The 15,693-nt window shown below is 41.4% G+C and overlaps 1 protein-coding gene across 1 annotated transcript in view; it reads left to right on the forward strand.

The window, feature by feature from the left end:
• Positions 1 to 446: 446 nt before the first annotated feature.
• Positions 447 to 15,693, forward strand: part of GATB (glutamyl-tRNA amidotransferase subunit B) — a gene marked incomplete at both ends in the record, with an annotated part of 57,826 nt that continues 42,579 nt past the window's right edge. Inside the window, 2 exons of the mRNA XM_084245592.1 lie at positions 447 to 622; positions 2,417 to 2,567. Of these exons, the coding sequence (XP_084101718.1) occupies positions 447 to 622; positions 2,417 to 2,567 (327 nt within the window). The remainder of the gene's footprint in view (positions 623 to 2,416; positions 2,568 to 15,693) is intronic.

A 15,693-nucleotide genomic window follows, 5' to 3' on the forward strand; every position in this document is an offset into this window, starting at 1 on the left:
CTGAGTGGATGGCAGGAAGGGGGAGTTTAAGAAGTCTTCTGGGAGTTGTCAAAGTCATTTACTTCGGCTGGAAAGAGTAACCAAGGTATAAAACCCCTGCCAAATTTTTCTGCGTTGGATCTTAGTCACTAACAGCTCTCAGTCAAATTCAGACACACACACACACACACACACACACACACACACTTGCTGCCACTGACCTCTCCAACTCTCCGCTAGGAGGAGACACGCCTTCCAACCCGGAAGCCCTGCCACCTCGGCTTTTTTTTTTCTCCTTCCCTCCCCTCCGGGCCCGGGTGCCGCAGTCCTCCAGTCGAGGTGCTCACCGGGAATAGTAGTCTTCCTGTCCCGGCCTGTAGAGCTTTTATACATTTCCAGAACTACGCTTCCCAGGGAGCCCCGCGGCAGGCAGCGTCGCATCACGTGATCAGGACTCTGGCGAAGCAATGGCGGCGCCCATGCTGCGCCGGTGCTGTCTTGGAAGGCGTTGGGCGTTAGCCCGCCTTGACAGCGGTTCTCGCCAGGGAAGAGGGTCTCCGACAGGGTCCACGCCCAACGGGAAAAGGGGACGGTGCTCAGTAGCTCATCAGCCCCTCATCACGGCCCAGAAGCCGAGGAAAGGGTATATTATTTCATGCCATTACCGTCCCATTAAGTGTGAGGTGCAACTGGGGAGCTGGGGAGACGATGACCACTACAGTCCGACTTTATTTGTACACGTTTTGTTGGGTGGCAGGATGTTGGGCTGAAACCTAAATGAGATCATAAAACAGGCCCCCTGCATATAAACCACATGTTCAGATAGATAGGCAAATTTGGGGGACTCGCGAATGTAAATTGCAAATATATATTTTATTAATTAAATTGAAGGCTCCACAAAGAGTGAACGTGGTTACCTTACTAGTCTGTGACACTAAAAGCAGGATGTTAAGCTGACAATTATTTAGCGCAACTGTACGCCAGTAGTGTTGTAAAGGTAGAAAAGGAATCTTTACCTACAGACTGGATAGTGATGACTAATGTCATTAGTTCAGAAAATACCACCTGTCTGTGAAGGATGGAAGCAGTACAAGTTATCTTCCCTCTGGTTATGTAGAGAGTTTTGCTTATTTTGCTAAATTTTCTTTTAACAGCTGTTTATACTTCACTTTATAAGACTTAAGTGGTTTATTTTTAAAAACAGAAACATAAGGCATGTGTCTAATATTCTGTTTATCCTTTGAGATTGTTAGGTTGGCATTATTTTTGCTTTTCAGTTGGAGGAACAGAGGGAAATTGTCCAGAATCATTCCGTTTTTATTCTTTCCACAAATTAGATCAACTATGAATGGAAAGTGTATTTTTCTCTCATGTAATGAAACTGCAAAAATGCTTTGAGTAATGTTTTAGTGAATGTGGAATTTCTAATGAGTTCTTCATTTAATTCTTTTCAATTACAGGCTGTGCTTCCAAGTTTAAAAAAGAAAATACCTTGCAATATTATAGATCCCATATAGAACTTCATGTGTTGAAATAACTAAAACAAAACCCAAAATGTATAAACATTATAGTACAGAAAATTGCTTAGAAGACCAGGGTAAGAACAGACAAAAATACAGAAACAATATGTGTGAATAGGTCAGCTGTAGTGTGTCCAGCATATATGGGTTTTAGATGAAATTAGCATACTTACAAGATCTTGGCGAGAACTATATATATAATGTATATACAGACCCAACAAAATAAGAGTAGCCAAATAAGAGGGATTATTTATAGCATTTAATTCTGAATTTGATTCCAATCAAGCATGAACAATAAGCAAAAGAATCTGAAGTTAGATCTCTGGAATTGCAAGTGCTTTGGAGAACAAAAAAAAAAAAAAATACCCCATCTGATGGTTTAATGTTTTCCTTTGCATGAAATTCCAGGAAAAATATCACTTATGGTGATCTGTTATGTCTCTATCACTCTGGTCATTGTATTTTCAAGCTGGTGTTACTAAATGCATTAAAAACTGATAATTTCCTTTTTTAATGAGATATGCAACTATTTATTTACAATTATTTCTCTACTAGCCAAATCCTGATGTTTATGTTAATTCTAAATAATGTTCACAAGATCAGCTTTCTTCATTTACTGAAAAGTTAATTCAATAAACTCTGCTTTTCACTGAAGTCAGCCAGTCGCCACATAATACCCAGTTCAGTTATTTTGAGATGCCAGTGAAATTTATTTTGCTATTCTTGTAGGTGTGCTTTATGAATTAGTTTTGATTTTGTCATCACTACAATATGACACTTTTTTTAGTGTAAGGATGTAAAATTTTAGTAAGTTAAAAAACACAAGTATGAAATTAACATTTGTGGTTTAGGCTTATAGAAATTCATGCATGGTGGCAGGTCAAACTACATCTTAACAGTTCTATCTTTCTTCTTAGTGAACAGAGATGGGCAGCTGTGGTAGGTTTGGAAATTCATGCTCAGATTTCCTCCAACTCTAAACTCTTCTCTGGATCTCAAGTCTACTTCTCAGCACCTCCAAATTCTTTGGTGTCTTTCTTTGATGCATCCCTGCCTGGAACTTTGCCGGTAAGTTTGTTCGTTGTTTTTTTTTTTTTATCTTACTTTCATAAGAAAATGTTAATATTTTATTTAACCTAGATAATGATTTCCTTGTTTTAATATCTTGGTGTAACTCTTAGGAAATTCTTATTTAGGGAATCTTGGGCAAAATGGAATGGACTAAATAAAATATTTTATAAAGAACTATTTATAAGGCTCTAAGTTTCAAGTCATCTGTTTATTCATGCATTTATCCATTTATTTCGCAAATGTTTTAGAATGTATACTAAATACCAGACACTGTGCTGTGAACTAGAACATTAAGATGAACAATGATCCTTGCCTTGGAGGAGTTTAAAGAGTAGTTGGAGAAATGTGTTTTATAAACAAATAATGTACTATGTGATTAGTCTGGTGAAGGTAATATGCAGAGGATGGTTTTGGAATCAGAGGAGGAACACCTAATTCAGTAAAAGGAGTACTGTGAGAAATTGGGTTGGAGGTTTGGCTCAGAGTTGTTAAGGAAGGGTTGTTAGAAGAGGTAGTGTCAAGCCATCTGAGAAGCCAGGTTGGAGCCAAGCAAATAAATAAATCAAGAGTCTGATAAAAGGAAGCAGCATATGTCACATGCTGTTACAATGTAAGGTCGATGATGATTATGGTTATTAAAAGCTAAGAAATGATCAATAATGGAGAAAATTGTCAACCACAATGTGCATTGATTTAACTACACATTTCCACTTAAACTCAAGGAATGACTGGGTCCAGTGTACCCATCAGCAAAATTTTTAGCATGTGTTTTCATGTAGTTGGCTGAATTTTGAAGAAAAAGATGAAAGGAACACTGAATATTTGGGCTTAAAAAACAGCTAATAATGTATCCAGGAATACAGTGTCATCAGGGTTTCCTGCCATCCTTGTAGGGAATGTTATATATGACAGTAGGGAGGGGGTGAATTCCATACTCTCTGACATTTAAATACAGTGGAGGTTGGTTGAACTGAGCACTGGCAGACTTGCAGGGGCAGAAACAGGCATTGCCTCCCATGTGCCTGCCATATCTGGGGCCTTGGTAGTATTGGGGTAGTATTTCTATCTTGGAACATTGTCCTTTTTTGTGGTTTTTGTCATAGAGGTCTCCCGTCTCTGCAAATGATTCTAAGGTCACCTTTGATTTGCTGTTGGGTCTCTCTTCCTTCCCACTCTCCCTGCTGTGGCTTTGAGTATCTGTCTATGGAAAGATTTTTTTTATTTGTTTGAAAAGAACCAGTTTTTCAGTTATAAATGTTTAAGTTCTTAATTGGGCAGAGATTCATAGTAGAAATAATGTCTTATTCAGACAAGTGAAATGCAAAGTATTTATCAAAACCCTTCTCTTTTTTCTTCCTCGAGACCAAAACCTTTTTTTTTTTTTTTGCCAAACATGGTAGTTCATTTCCAACAGACTAGCCATAACCTCTGTGTTCTTTCTAGGTTTTTCCTAGTATCTAGCTATTCATTATTTCACATTTAGAAACATTCTATTAGCAGAAAGGTATGTTATCTCTAAATAGGCTCTTTGGTTATGGCTGAATGTGTTCAAATATTAGAGACAATTCAGAATAACCAAAATGCTAACATGCTTTGTACCACTTCCTGTCATGTGCCTGAGAAGGTACTTAGTGATAACATATCAGTAAAACAGTGAAGGCGTTTGGAACATTGGAGCATTGAGAGGACAGTACATTAATTAAATGACAGTCAAAGGCTAAGTTGGGATTTCTTTTTTCCTCTTCAGAGCATGTAACGCTTGTGGTTTGAATAACCCAATGGATTATTCTCTCAACAGAGCTAATCGCCTTCTTTTTATAGAAATATTTGTTGTAAGCTGACCACAGATCTCAGGCATACAGTAGGGGAGAAAGGAGGTGGATAGGGGAGGGAGAGGGGCCAAAACAGGGGAGGGAAGAGCATAAGAGACAGGGGACTGGATCACTGGTGCTGTGGTGGTGGGAGAACCACGGGGACTACACCTCAGGGGAGAAGTTACTGTCCCAAAATTAGCAATGTAATAAATCAATTCATTTAAAAAAGCTTTGTATTTATAAGACCTGTTTTTAGTATGTGAGCAAAATTATACCAAAAGAAGTCAATGAAGAGGCAGGCAGTTAAAGAGACATTCGATTAATATGGCAAGCTGAATATACACGTTTAACCTGTCTGCCACTCCACCCCCAAAACACCCCTAAAGGATGATGAAAGAATTAAAAAGATAAAAAGGAGACTTAGGGAGGAGGCCAGAGTGCACCAGAGATGGCTGGCAGAGGAGGGTCTGACCTGCAGAGCGGAGTTGACTCTAACCTAGCAAGAGACAACCCACAGCAAGGGGAGCTCGCGAGAAAGCAGCCCCAGGGAGGGCCAGGCTGTTGGAGTATTGCCGAAGACTCCATGGGGTGGACATAGCGGATTTAACTCTGAATCTGAGCAGAGAGCAGCTAAACATTAGACCTGAGGTCTTCTCCCTGATCCTCCACAGCTGCCTACCCCACAACAGTCTCTCATCTTGGGAGAAATTCAGCAAGTGACACACTTCCTGGGGGACTGCAGCCGAGCAGAAGCTAAGGTGTCAATGTTTGCTCTCTGAACTCCAGGGCCGCCCCGCCTCTCCTCTGTCCTGTTTGAGGAACTGAAGTGACCTGGTATGGCCCTCTCCTCTGCCTCTACCCCCAAACAGGAATCTGCAGGAACTTGTTTGGAGATTATTTGTTCCTGAAGGAAAGAACTTCAGATATCAACATTTGGGGATCTCTCAGGAAAAAAGCTACCTCCCACCTGACTGTCCTGGACTGAGGATGTTTACACGGACCTGCAGTCAGCATCTTAATCCTCACTTTAAAATATAAATTGACAGCCAAAAATCACCAAACATTTGAGGAAATTCTCCAGCTTTATAGAGCCAAAAATAAAAAGAAAACTAAAACAAGAGGTAACAGATATTGCACAGGGTTAATACTTTTAAAAATGAATAGTTTTTATAAATATCCTTAGACGGTAGCTGCATCTTTGAAACGAGAACATGATATTACCTTTTAAAAATGATCACAAAAAATAAATAAATAAAAATGATCACAACAAAAATGAATATTCAGAAATTAAAACCAATAAACAAGAAAAAAATCCAGAAGAATTAGAGGATAAAGTCAAGAATATCTTCCAGAAAGTACAACACATACAGTGAATTGGACAGTTGAGGGAAAATAAGAGAATCCAAGACGTCTAACTCTGAGTTATAGGCGCTTGACAAGAGGAACTTACCGGCAGATACAACAGGTGAATTTCCCAGAAGTGAAGACGTGAGTCTCCCAATGAGAAGGGCCTGCCAGTACCCAGCACAAGGAATAAAAATAGTCTCCCAGGCAGGCATGTCATCATGAAGGGTGGGAAGCCAGGGCTGCAGAGACGATATGAGAACTCACAGGGAAGAAAAGAAAGGTCACAAGTAAAAGCATTGGATTTCTTAAAAGCAGCATGTACAGCTAGAGGAGAAGGAAACAGCGCCTTAGAAATCTTGGGGGGAACATCATTTTAACCTGGAGTGCTGTACCCAGCTCTGTAAATCAAGTGTGGCAGTAGAATAATTATGTTTTCAGACAGGCACGTTCTGGAAAATTCACCTTCTGTCATCACAGGAAGCTACTAGATTCCTGACTATGAACACTGTCACAGGCTCAGAGGATCTGATGGGAGAGGAGGTTGATGACTCCAGAACAGAGGTTTCCAGAAAAAAGGAGGTGGGTGGGAATAAGATATGGGTGTGGGTATGGGGGGGTGTGTGTGTACATGTGCACACACATGCTTGCACAAAAGAGATTATTCGTATAAACTGGAGTTTTTAGAATAATAAGCAATAAGTCATAAAAAAATGAAGCAAGGGACAAAAGGGAGACCTATCAACTCCAGGAAAAACAAACCATGTAAGTAATCATAGTATACTTAACAGCTCAGCAGAGAAAAATATTTACATAACAAGAACAATAATAAACAGAAGTATCAACTACTAAATACCAACTACTTAACCAAAACAGTGATATAACTGGGATATTGGGAAGAAAATGAACTAAATTCTTATCTTCCAACATTGAAAATCCTGTTCTAATTGACAAAACAAGGAAAAGTAAGAATATGCTTTGAGAGGGTCTCTTTTTCAGGGCCTAAGTTAGCTGATTGGTTATAGATTCTGTTTGTTTTATTTTTAAAGTAAAACAATGAAAGTATTAGAACTCTGGAGACAGATGATTATCTAAAAGAGTTTTTCAATAGTTTTTAAAATGTGTATATAAAAATAACATTAAATACACATTACCACTACTGACTTCTCGGCTTTTTATTGGTGATATATTTTTTTTTTTTTTTTTTTTGCAAAGTCCAAAAGTGACAGAGTAGTCCCAACACCCCCTCCGGCCTGTCACTCCCATCCACTGTTCTTAGAAATAAGTGTACCCACATTCTAGAGTCGTCCACACTCAAGCTCCAGCATGATGAGTTCCCTGCTTCCTCTGCGGGTGGGGAACTGACCTCCGCACCTGTTTTCCACTTGACTTTTTGCCCTTTAATGCTCCTGAGTTTATCATGGGGTTGCACTTGGGCCTATATTACTTTTGAATAGACAGAAAAATAGTGAGCGTGGGTCAGTTCTTCTGAGATAGAGTATGATAGAAAAAATATGGCAGAACATCTCACCTTGTTACTTACATAAATTATCTCTTGGGAATGAACTGGGCCACTTCTGTAGCTCCATGTCCTAAAAGTAAGAACACTGTGTCGCTGGGACAGTCTGGCAGGTCTGCCTGTTTCCCAGGTTAGGGGAGGATTGTCACCTGGCAAATAGCCTAGTGCCTTGGCCAGCAGGTGATGGATTTTCCAGAGGTCCCCTGGCACAGCACATTATTTTAAATTAGGAAGATATAAATCCAACAAGACAGCTCAGCGATCTGAAGGTGGTTGTTGCCAGGGAACAGGACTGGCGTGGGGGAGGGTAGCAAGGACAACCACTTCTCCATCAGTCATTTCCAAATACCTGCCTATAATACATTGTTAACAATTAAAAGTTAGGCTTCAAGGAGTGCACCAGAGAGGAGAGGAAATGATTGATAGACCAAGTGCCCAAGACCAAAGGAGGTGTCCCCAGAGCACAGGGGGAAGTGCCACTCAGCAACTGTCATCTTAAGAAGGTGGACCCCTCCCCCAGGTTCAGGCAGCATCTTAGGCAGAAACTGAAGATGCTTCCGCCTGCAAACACTTTTCTTCTATCTCACTCACCTCTGTGCTGGTCCTTGCTGCCTATGTCTTATCGCTGCTTTCTGGGACTGTGGGTGATGCACACTTAGTTTTTCTGTGCCTCCAACCATTTCTGTTTCTCCTTAGGTCTTGAAAGATGGCATAGAATGCTAGGTTGACAGTTCTTTCCCCTGAGCATTCAGAAGACATGATTCCATTGTCCCAGGTTTCAGTTACTGCTGACGAGATGGCTGCCTCCTATGTAGGGACTCTGGTTTTTCCTCCGCTGGCTTCGGCCAGGGTATGGCCACGTGTTGACTTGTTTTTGTTTATCCTGCTTGGTGTTCAGTGTGGTTTTTCCACCTGAGGACTCAACCCTTGTTATGGAGGATCTCTGATGGATGCCGTCCTGGCGGCCTCTGCCAGTGCCTGCCGGCTTTATGGAACCAACAGTTTCTACGTTAGTTTCTCTCACAGCTTGGATAGTGCCAGCATCCAAGCCCCATTCCTACACCGGTTCAAGGCCAAGGGCTCTGATTTCTCCAGACTCCTCTCAGCCTTGAACTGTGGTGGGTAGTCTCCAGCTCAGCTTCTCCAGTTGGAGGCTGAAGATCGTCTGACAGGACCAGCAGCTTTTGGCTCTGAGCTCCCCACCCCAGAGGGCCCACAGCCTTGACTTCTATTCCTGAAGTGTTTTAAATTGCCAACATCTGGTCTCTTCAGCCCAGTTAACAGTGATAGTGAAGCAACTAACACAGAGCACTTGGCAGGCCCTGTCCTAGGTGCTGTGTGTTAGCTTGTTTCCACTTCATAACTCAATACAGCAGTTGCTCTCAGTGTCACCACTGGAAAGTAGATGGAGAAACCAAGGTTCAAATCCAGCAGTCAGGCTTCCAAGTCCATACACTTAACTGCTTGACCATTCCACCTCTTGCAGTTACCCCTGGGTGCTACATAGTTTTAAACTCCCTCTGCTGTGGGGCCCCAGGAGATTCCCTGTCTTGCTTTTAAGCTTAGCTCTCTGTATATGTTTATAAATTTATTTGTGTTTGTATGAATTTCTACGGGTATAGATATTATATTCATTCTTCCCCATCTTCACCTCCCTGGCCTTTCCCGTCCCACCGTGATCACACACTCACCAACCTCATCACTTGGGCAGCAGGGGTCACAATCCACCACCCTGTTCTGATTAGGGACCTTCTGTATGAATTTTTCTTAGGACCACAGGCATTTCATCTGCTTATTTTACCTGTTGTTTTCAAGTTATACGGAATCCTATCGTAAATCTTCAGACTGAAAAGGTCACTCGGTCTATTTTCCTGCTTATAGGCAGGATTACAGCTAAACTAAGGGCAACATTCTTTATTTTTATTAGCAGGGATTGAGCTCCACTCATTACTTTGACCAAGTAAAACTTGTTACCCAGTACAGAATCTTCCTTGATGTGTTAAATAATTATTTGTCAGCAGAATTAGAGAGAATCCTGGATTATTTGCTTCAAGTTATTTTCTATTTATCAATATCATTCCAATTTCCCTACTGGTAATAATTTATATATGGATGTGAAATGGGAAGAAAAAAAGGAAAGACAATATATTTGTTTGATAAAATGTCAGGGGGTTTACAAGTCTCTCTGTTTTGTAATTTACTAATGTTTCCAGTAATAGTAAAACTAAGCATGTTCTAAATTTGCAATGTATGTATGTTCAAATCCTTTAGCTCACGAATGTACAGAGTGGGTGCTCATGTGCGTGCGCGCACGCACACACACACACACACACACTCTTTGTTATTTGAAATGCTCACCCCTCCCACAACCCACCTCTACAAAAGAGAGCAACAGGAATGTTGTTGCTTGTGCTCAGCTGTGGCTGGGAGATGACGTCTCCTGATAATCAGACTGTGCCACAATTAGATTAATTAGAAACCACTGACTCTGCTCTCGCTTTGCTTGTTTGAAAGCTCTTATCTCCACATAGTGCAGACACCCCCCCTCACCACCCCCGTCGTCGTGAATGCCTCATCTCTTGTTTTCAGGACTTTAGGCGGAAGGGCTGTAAAAGCTGCTTTCCACACATGTATGCAAGATTAACTCCTCTCTTCTCAGGAATGGCCTGTTTAAAACAGTGTGTGGTGCTCCCCAGATCAAAGCCCTGGCAGCTATGGGATGAAAAGTGGAACATTGTCTATAACGTTTGACAAAACTTCCTCTTATTCACAAGAGTGGACACATGCACCTTGAACAGTTAACTGTCCATGGGCACCGGCCTCCGAGCAGTTGAAAATCCTCCTGGAACCCCACTGTCTGCACTGACTGGAAGCTCCCTTAAGTCATCTGTCAACTCCTCGAGTGGGTGTGTATCTGCCTAGAGGTGGACCCATGCTGTTCAAGGGGAGCTGTGTATCTCTCAGGAAAATGAGGGGAGACGTAGGATGGGAGCAAATCTGATGTGATGCCTGCTCTTGGAATTAACAAGCAGTGCAGATAGCGTGCTTCTGCTGGATGCCTTCAACATGTGTGTGCAGGTGGCAGCGGAGGGAACGTGATCCTCAAAGAGATGATAATGTGAATACCTTTGTAAAGGACTATGATTAATTTATTATTAATTTATTCTGTCACTCTTGTGACATCTATGTACGAGGTAATCTACAGTATACTGGTTCTCTGAACAGAGCAGATGTTAGTGATAACTTTTAATTTGAAGAACCTAACAGGTTAGAAATACTTGACTAATTCTAGAGAACAGCAGGTTAAAATGTTTTCCTGACCCTTTATTTTAAGTGTTTTAAAAGAAAGTTGTTTTTAACTCTCATTTTCTGAACGAAATAGAAATTCGGGAAAATGGCATTAGTGTAAAGTGTTTCAATGCATAGATTTATAATCAGATCTATATTTACCTCTGTCCATTCAGTTGGATGATGTTTAGTTATTTGACTAAGAAGACAAAATGTGACAGTGTTCTATTAATTTTTTTCCATTTCAATGACTTACTTTAATGTAATCTGTAAAACTTATAATTACATTGTGTTCTCAGACTTTATAATCTTTCCACTCACTGTCCAAGTCCTATTTATATGCTGTCGTGTTCCTTGATTCCATTGTAGCGTGGGGTGCTCTAAGGAACACTTTGCCCCCTAACCCCGGGGAGCATGTATGTTAATACATTTAATAAATACTTCCCTGTGTAATTACATGCATTCAACGTATATGTACATAGGGAGTCTATGTGAAAGCATTTTCTGGGTGTGTTTTGATATTATTTAACATCTTTATGGAAATCTTTCTAAAATGCTTTTCCTGCTTTTATACAGGGTATGTTGAAAAGAAGCTAACCTTTTGTTGATTACTCAAGGTTATGAGCAAAGTCAGTTATTGCTCAGCGTTGTAATATATTAGTGCCTTCAAGGGCTATTGAGCTGTGGACAACTATCTGAACCTACCATAAACTGCTAAAGATAGCCATTCTTTTTAAGTTTTATATTGTAATCTTTTTCCTGATATTATAGTTACTTACCTCTTGCTTCCTTTTATAATATACTATCAGTCTGTTTGACTTTAGGGTCCCCTTCTTGCTCATTTTCCACTTTTCAGTTATTATTTCTGATCTGCTCTAGTCCAGAAAGCACGGTTATCGCATTTGTTATTGTAAATAAAAACAAGGCTCAAGGTAGAGGCCTGGCCTACAAAGTAAAATACATGCATTGCATGAAAGCTGGCTAGCTTCTTCAGGTTATAAGCCACCTAAGGGTAGAGTGCGAAGAGATCCTGGATATCCCTGCCTTCAGTTCACAGGTGAAAAACTGCTGTTGTCACTTCCCACAGTCATGCATTTCAACCGTGTCCCACTCACATTGGGACTCTGTTTTCTCAGTCCCAGTTTAGTGCCCAGGTCCCAACTCAGTCTTCACTGTAGTTGGACTTGCTGGAATTTATGTACATGCAGTCACTTTGCAGGTATGTGCATGTATATATGTCTCAAACACGAAGGCACTACAAATGTGTATTAATGTGATTATAGATGTACGCCCTCGCACTTGTACACACAGACCTTGACTCTGCAGCACTGATGAGCAGCGCTCACTGTTACAGAGTCCACCCTGAGAGATCTCAACCTGGGAGAGAGACTAGAGAAAAGAGTGCAGGTGATTCAGAAAAAGAAAGGAGAAAAAAAAATTCTAATCAGCCACCAGTTCAGTGCCCCTGGGACCTAGGTTTCTCCAGACCCACCTTTAAGAGAGTGGGCCTGCCCTGTGGGCTGCTCAGTGTACTGACACCGTGCAAATAGTCATCTTCATGGAAAATTCTTTTAGGATCTTGTTTGCTTCATTCTGGGAAATTTTCTCTCCACATTTCTTCCAGCTCGCCAATTCTCTCTTCATTGTATCTACTCTGTTTTTTAACATAGCCAAAATTTATTTCCCTGAGAATACCTTTTATTTATAGAAATTTATTTATAGAAATTTTATTTATAGAAATTTATTTATAGAAATTTATTTATAGAAATAATTTATAGAAATTATTTATTTATAAATACCTTTTATTTATAGAAATTATAGAAATTTGACTCTTTTAACTCTCCCCTGTCTTTTAAAATATATATTGTTCTTTTTTATGTATTCAAATTCTTTAATAATTATAAATCTATTTTATAGTCTGGTCATCAGCTGTACTATCTGAAGTTCTCAGGTGATCTTGTTCTGCTTTTTGTATGTCTGCTGATTCTGACTTACTTGTGGAGTTTGTAATTTTGGATTATGAGGTCATTTTTGCCAGGGTTTTGTTAGTAAGAATCTTGTGGCAAGGTTAATAGCCAGTCTCTCCAAAGCGCTTTGCAGACATTTACCAGAACCTCCGAGTCTAAGCAGTGCCGTTTTTCATGTTTACCTCTTTGTTTGAGGTTCCTGGGCCACAGAGTTAGTACATTTGAATCCCAAGCCCGCCTGAGAGCAGATGTGTGACAATTCTGAGGACAGGCTTTTTAGTTTTGTTTTAATCTGAAGTCTGAACTGAGACTTTCCTGAAGCTGAAGCTGTGCAGGAAGGAACAGAGGGCCATGTAGCTGGGGCTTCAGCCAACGCTGTGAGCAGTGACTCAGCAGTGGAGGCAGGGCAGAGAGGCATCAACCCTCTGGCTTCCTTCCTCTGCCGCAGACCCTGCCTTCAGGTGTTTGTGTGCATTGCAGTGTTCACTCTGGTGAGGTCGAGCTCTCTGTACAGCTCCCAACTCATCTTACCTGTGCTCCTGTCACAGACACAGAGCTGGTGTTTGACCCTTCCTCCCCTGGTTTTGCAAGCACCTGCACTCTCACCCATTGCCTTTAAAGGTTATCACTCTCTCAAAAAATTTCATCTTTCTTGTTATTAACCTCAGTATACGTAACCTCACCCACCACCAAAGTTCTAATGCCATTTCCACTCCCAAACTACCCCTTCTTCCCTTTTCTCCCACCCCCTCCCTTCTCCTTCCCCTCTGGTAAGCACCATGTATTTTACCCAAAAATTTCAGCCTTAGCAAATCAATCCCTTCACCTGTATGTGGAAAGGATGCCATCTTGTTCTCTCCAAGGAACAACAAAAAGCAATACAATAGAATTAGAGCCACTGACTCTGGTGGGAAGTTGAAGAGGAAGTGGAGCGTCTGGTTTCCCCTCCCTCCCAGCCTTGGAGAACCTGAGGGACCCCATCCGCTATCTCCTGGTGTGACTGTCCTGGGCCTCTGAGCATCTCTGGCCCGGAGGAGAATGGAGAGAATGTCTCCAGGTAGCACATTCATCTCCTTGGGGATTCGTCCCTTCACTATTGTGTTTGAAACAAACTTCTCTCCCTTTCCCACATCCCCTTCTGCTGATTTGTTTGCCCCTCAAAATCTGCCCTTGGATGAGTGATTGAAGACAGTAACAGGAAGATGCATTAAAGGAGATTGTGCTATACTTAGAACTCGTAACTGTGTAAAATGAGTTTGCACAACACTACTACACAAAAAAAGTCTGTAATACTAGAAAATGAGGTGGGAATGTGTGGAAAGTAAAATATAAACCCATTACCAAAGATGCCCAGGAGTATGAGAGCTTAGGGGTCTTTGTTGATATAAATATGTATTAGTTTTAAAAATTACCTAACAGTATTCTGTGACAGTATTTTTGTCTCTGACATTCAGGCAGCTCATACAAGCTTTGTTCTGGTGATTTATACTGGAAGCCTATAATAAAAATGCAACCTGAAATCATACAGCTGGGCACCATTCATTTTTCTTACATGGACAGTTCCAGAACTTAAAAAATGGCAGCAGACCTGAAAAAAGCTCTTTCCTCACAGGAAACGCATGCCTGGCTACAGCAGCTGACCCTCTCAGATTTTTTTTTGTTGTTGTTTTATGGAATATTGGTGATGCTATGTGGGCTTATAGATTTTGTTTTATGTGTAGTAGAAAAGTGTTTCCAGAAAGATATTGTGCGGTTTTAGGGAGTCAATAAAAATAATAACCCCTTCTCTTCTTGAATCAGAACCAATTGAGGATCAGCATAGAAATCAGGCAGATGAAGATGAACATACTACTTTCTTGCCAATAATAGCTTGACTGGAAAGTGCAACTTGATATATATCCTATATATATATGGCTTCTAGTACTTTCTGCCTAAGTTGAACTCACCTCCCTAAAACATTTCGCCTTCCACAGGCAGAAAACTTATGTGGTCAGATTAGACCAGAGCATGGCGTCTCTGTGGGCATGCCACTCAGAAAGAGTTCATCCTGGCTCTGTTGTGAATTTTTTGTACAAGAAGCCATGCTCAGCCAGAAGGGACCAGCCCACATGAACCATTTTCCCATTTCTCCAAGCCATTGGTCAGGAAAGTCAGTCCTCTTTTGGGGGATGAATGTATGAAGTAGATAGCAAAATTCTGCCGCTTGGCAACATGGGGCCAGGAAACACGGAAGGTGCCCAGTTCTGCCCTTGAAAGCTTCGGCCAGTTTTACTTTCAGGAATAAGAGTGAGGTGTTCCTTGGGCAGATTCTGTGGAAATTTCTCTCCACCCCACAAGTGTATACACGTGTCATCTGAGGCCACTATTACTTGGTCATTTTAGTATGTACTTTCTGCTTCACATTAAGTGTAGGGAGGAATTGGCTATTCTCTACTCTGCAGCATCTTGGGGAAGTTTTTCTTTAGCTCTTATTAAAATCTTGGCAAATTTCGGAAGTCATTTTGCCATTGGCATCCCAGACTTGACAGGCGTAGGCTTGGTGATATTGGCATAGTTAGTGTAGTCAGGCTGGGCGCCTCCAAAGAACATTCTGCTCCTCATGGCAGAGTTTCGCTCATGAGCCATTGTGTTCCCTGACCTTCCACCTCTGGTTGTAGTCTTAGAATAAGAACTACAGCCAAGGCAGGGAGAATAAGAGAGACACCAAAATTATTAGTGTGCCTAGTTTTCCAAATTTTGATGCGTGATGCATTTTCACAATATAAAAGCAAGAAGTGTAATCAATCAAGGGTCTTTGTCATGCCCTACAGCTTTCTTAGGAGATGCAGGCTGGCAGTAATATATGATTGTCAATTGTGCCTTGAATTTGCAGTGATATTTGCCAACTCGTAGGCCACCCCAGTAAGCAGGGTCAGGGGCTTTAACCCCAATTGATAGAAAGACCTGAGAGCCTTATTTGGCTTGCCCAAGGACACAGGGAGGTCAGGAACCTAGTTAAAAATAGAAGTGAGGGGGGCCTCCCCAGTGGCGCAGCGGTTGAGCGCTGGGTTGCGAAGCTGCCTGCAGCCTCTGCAGCCGGTTCGATCCCCGGCTGCTCCCCGGCCACCGGAGGAGGGTCCCACATGGCGAGCAGACCTCTCCTGCCGCCCGCTGCTCCCCTCAGCAGTGTACTTCGGTCCTTCTGCCTGCTC

The sequence above is a fragment of the Talpa europaea genome, assembly GCF_964194135.1.
Source record: "Talpa europaea genome assembly, chromosome: 10".
Classification (NCBI taxonomy): domain Eukaryota; kingdom Metazoa; phylum Chordata; class Mammalia; order Eulipotyphla; family Talpidae; genus Talpa; species Talpa europaea.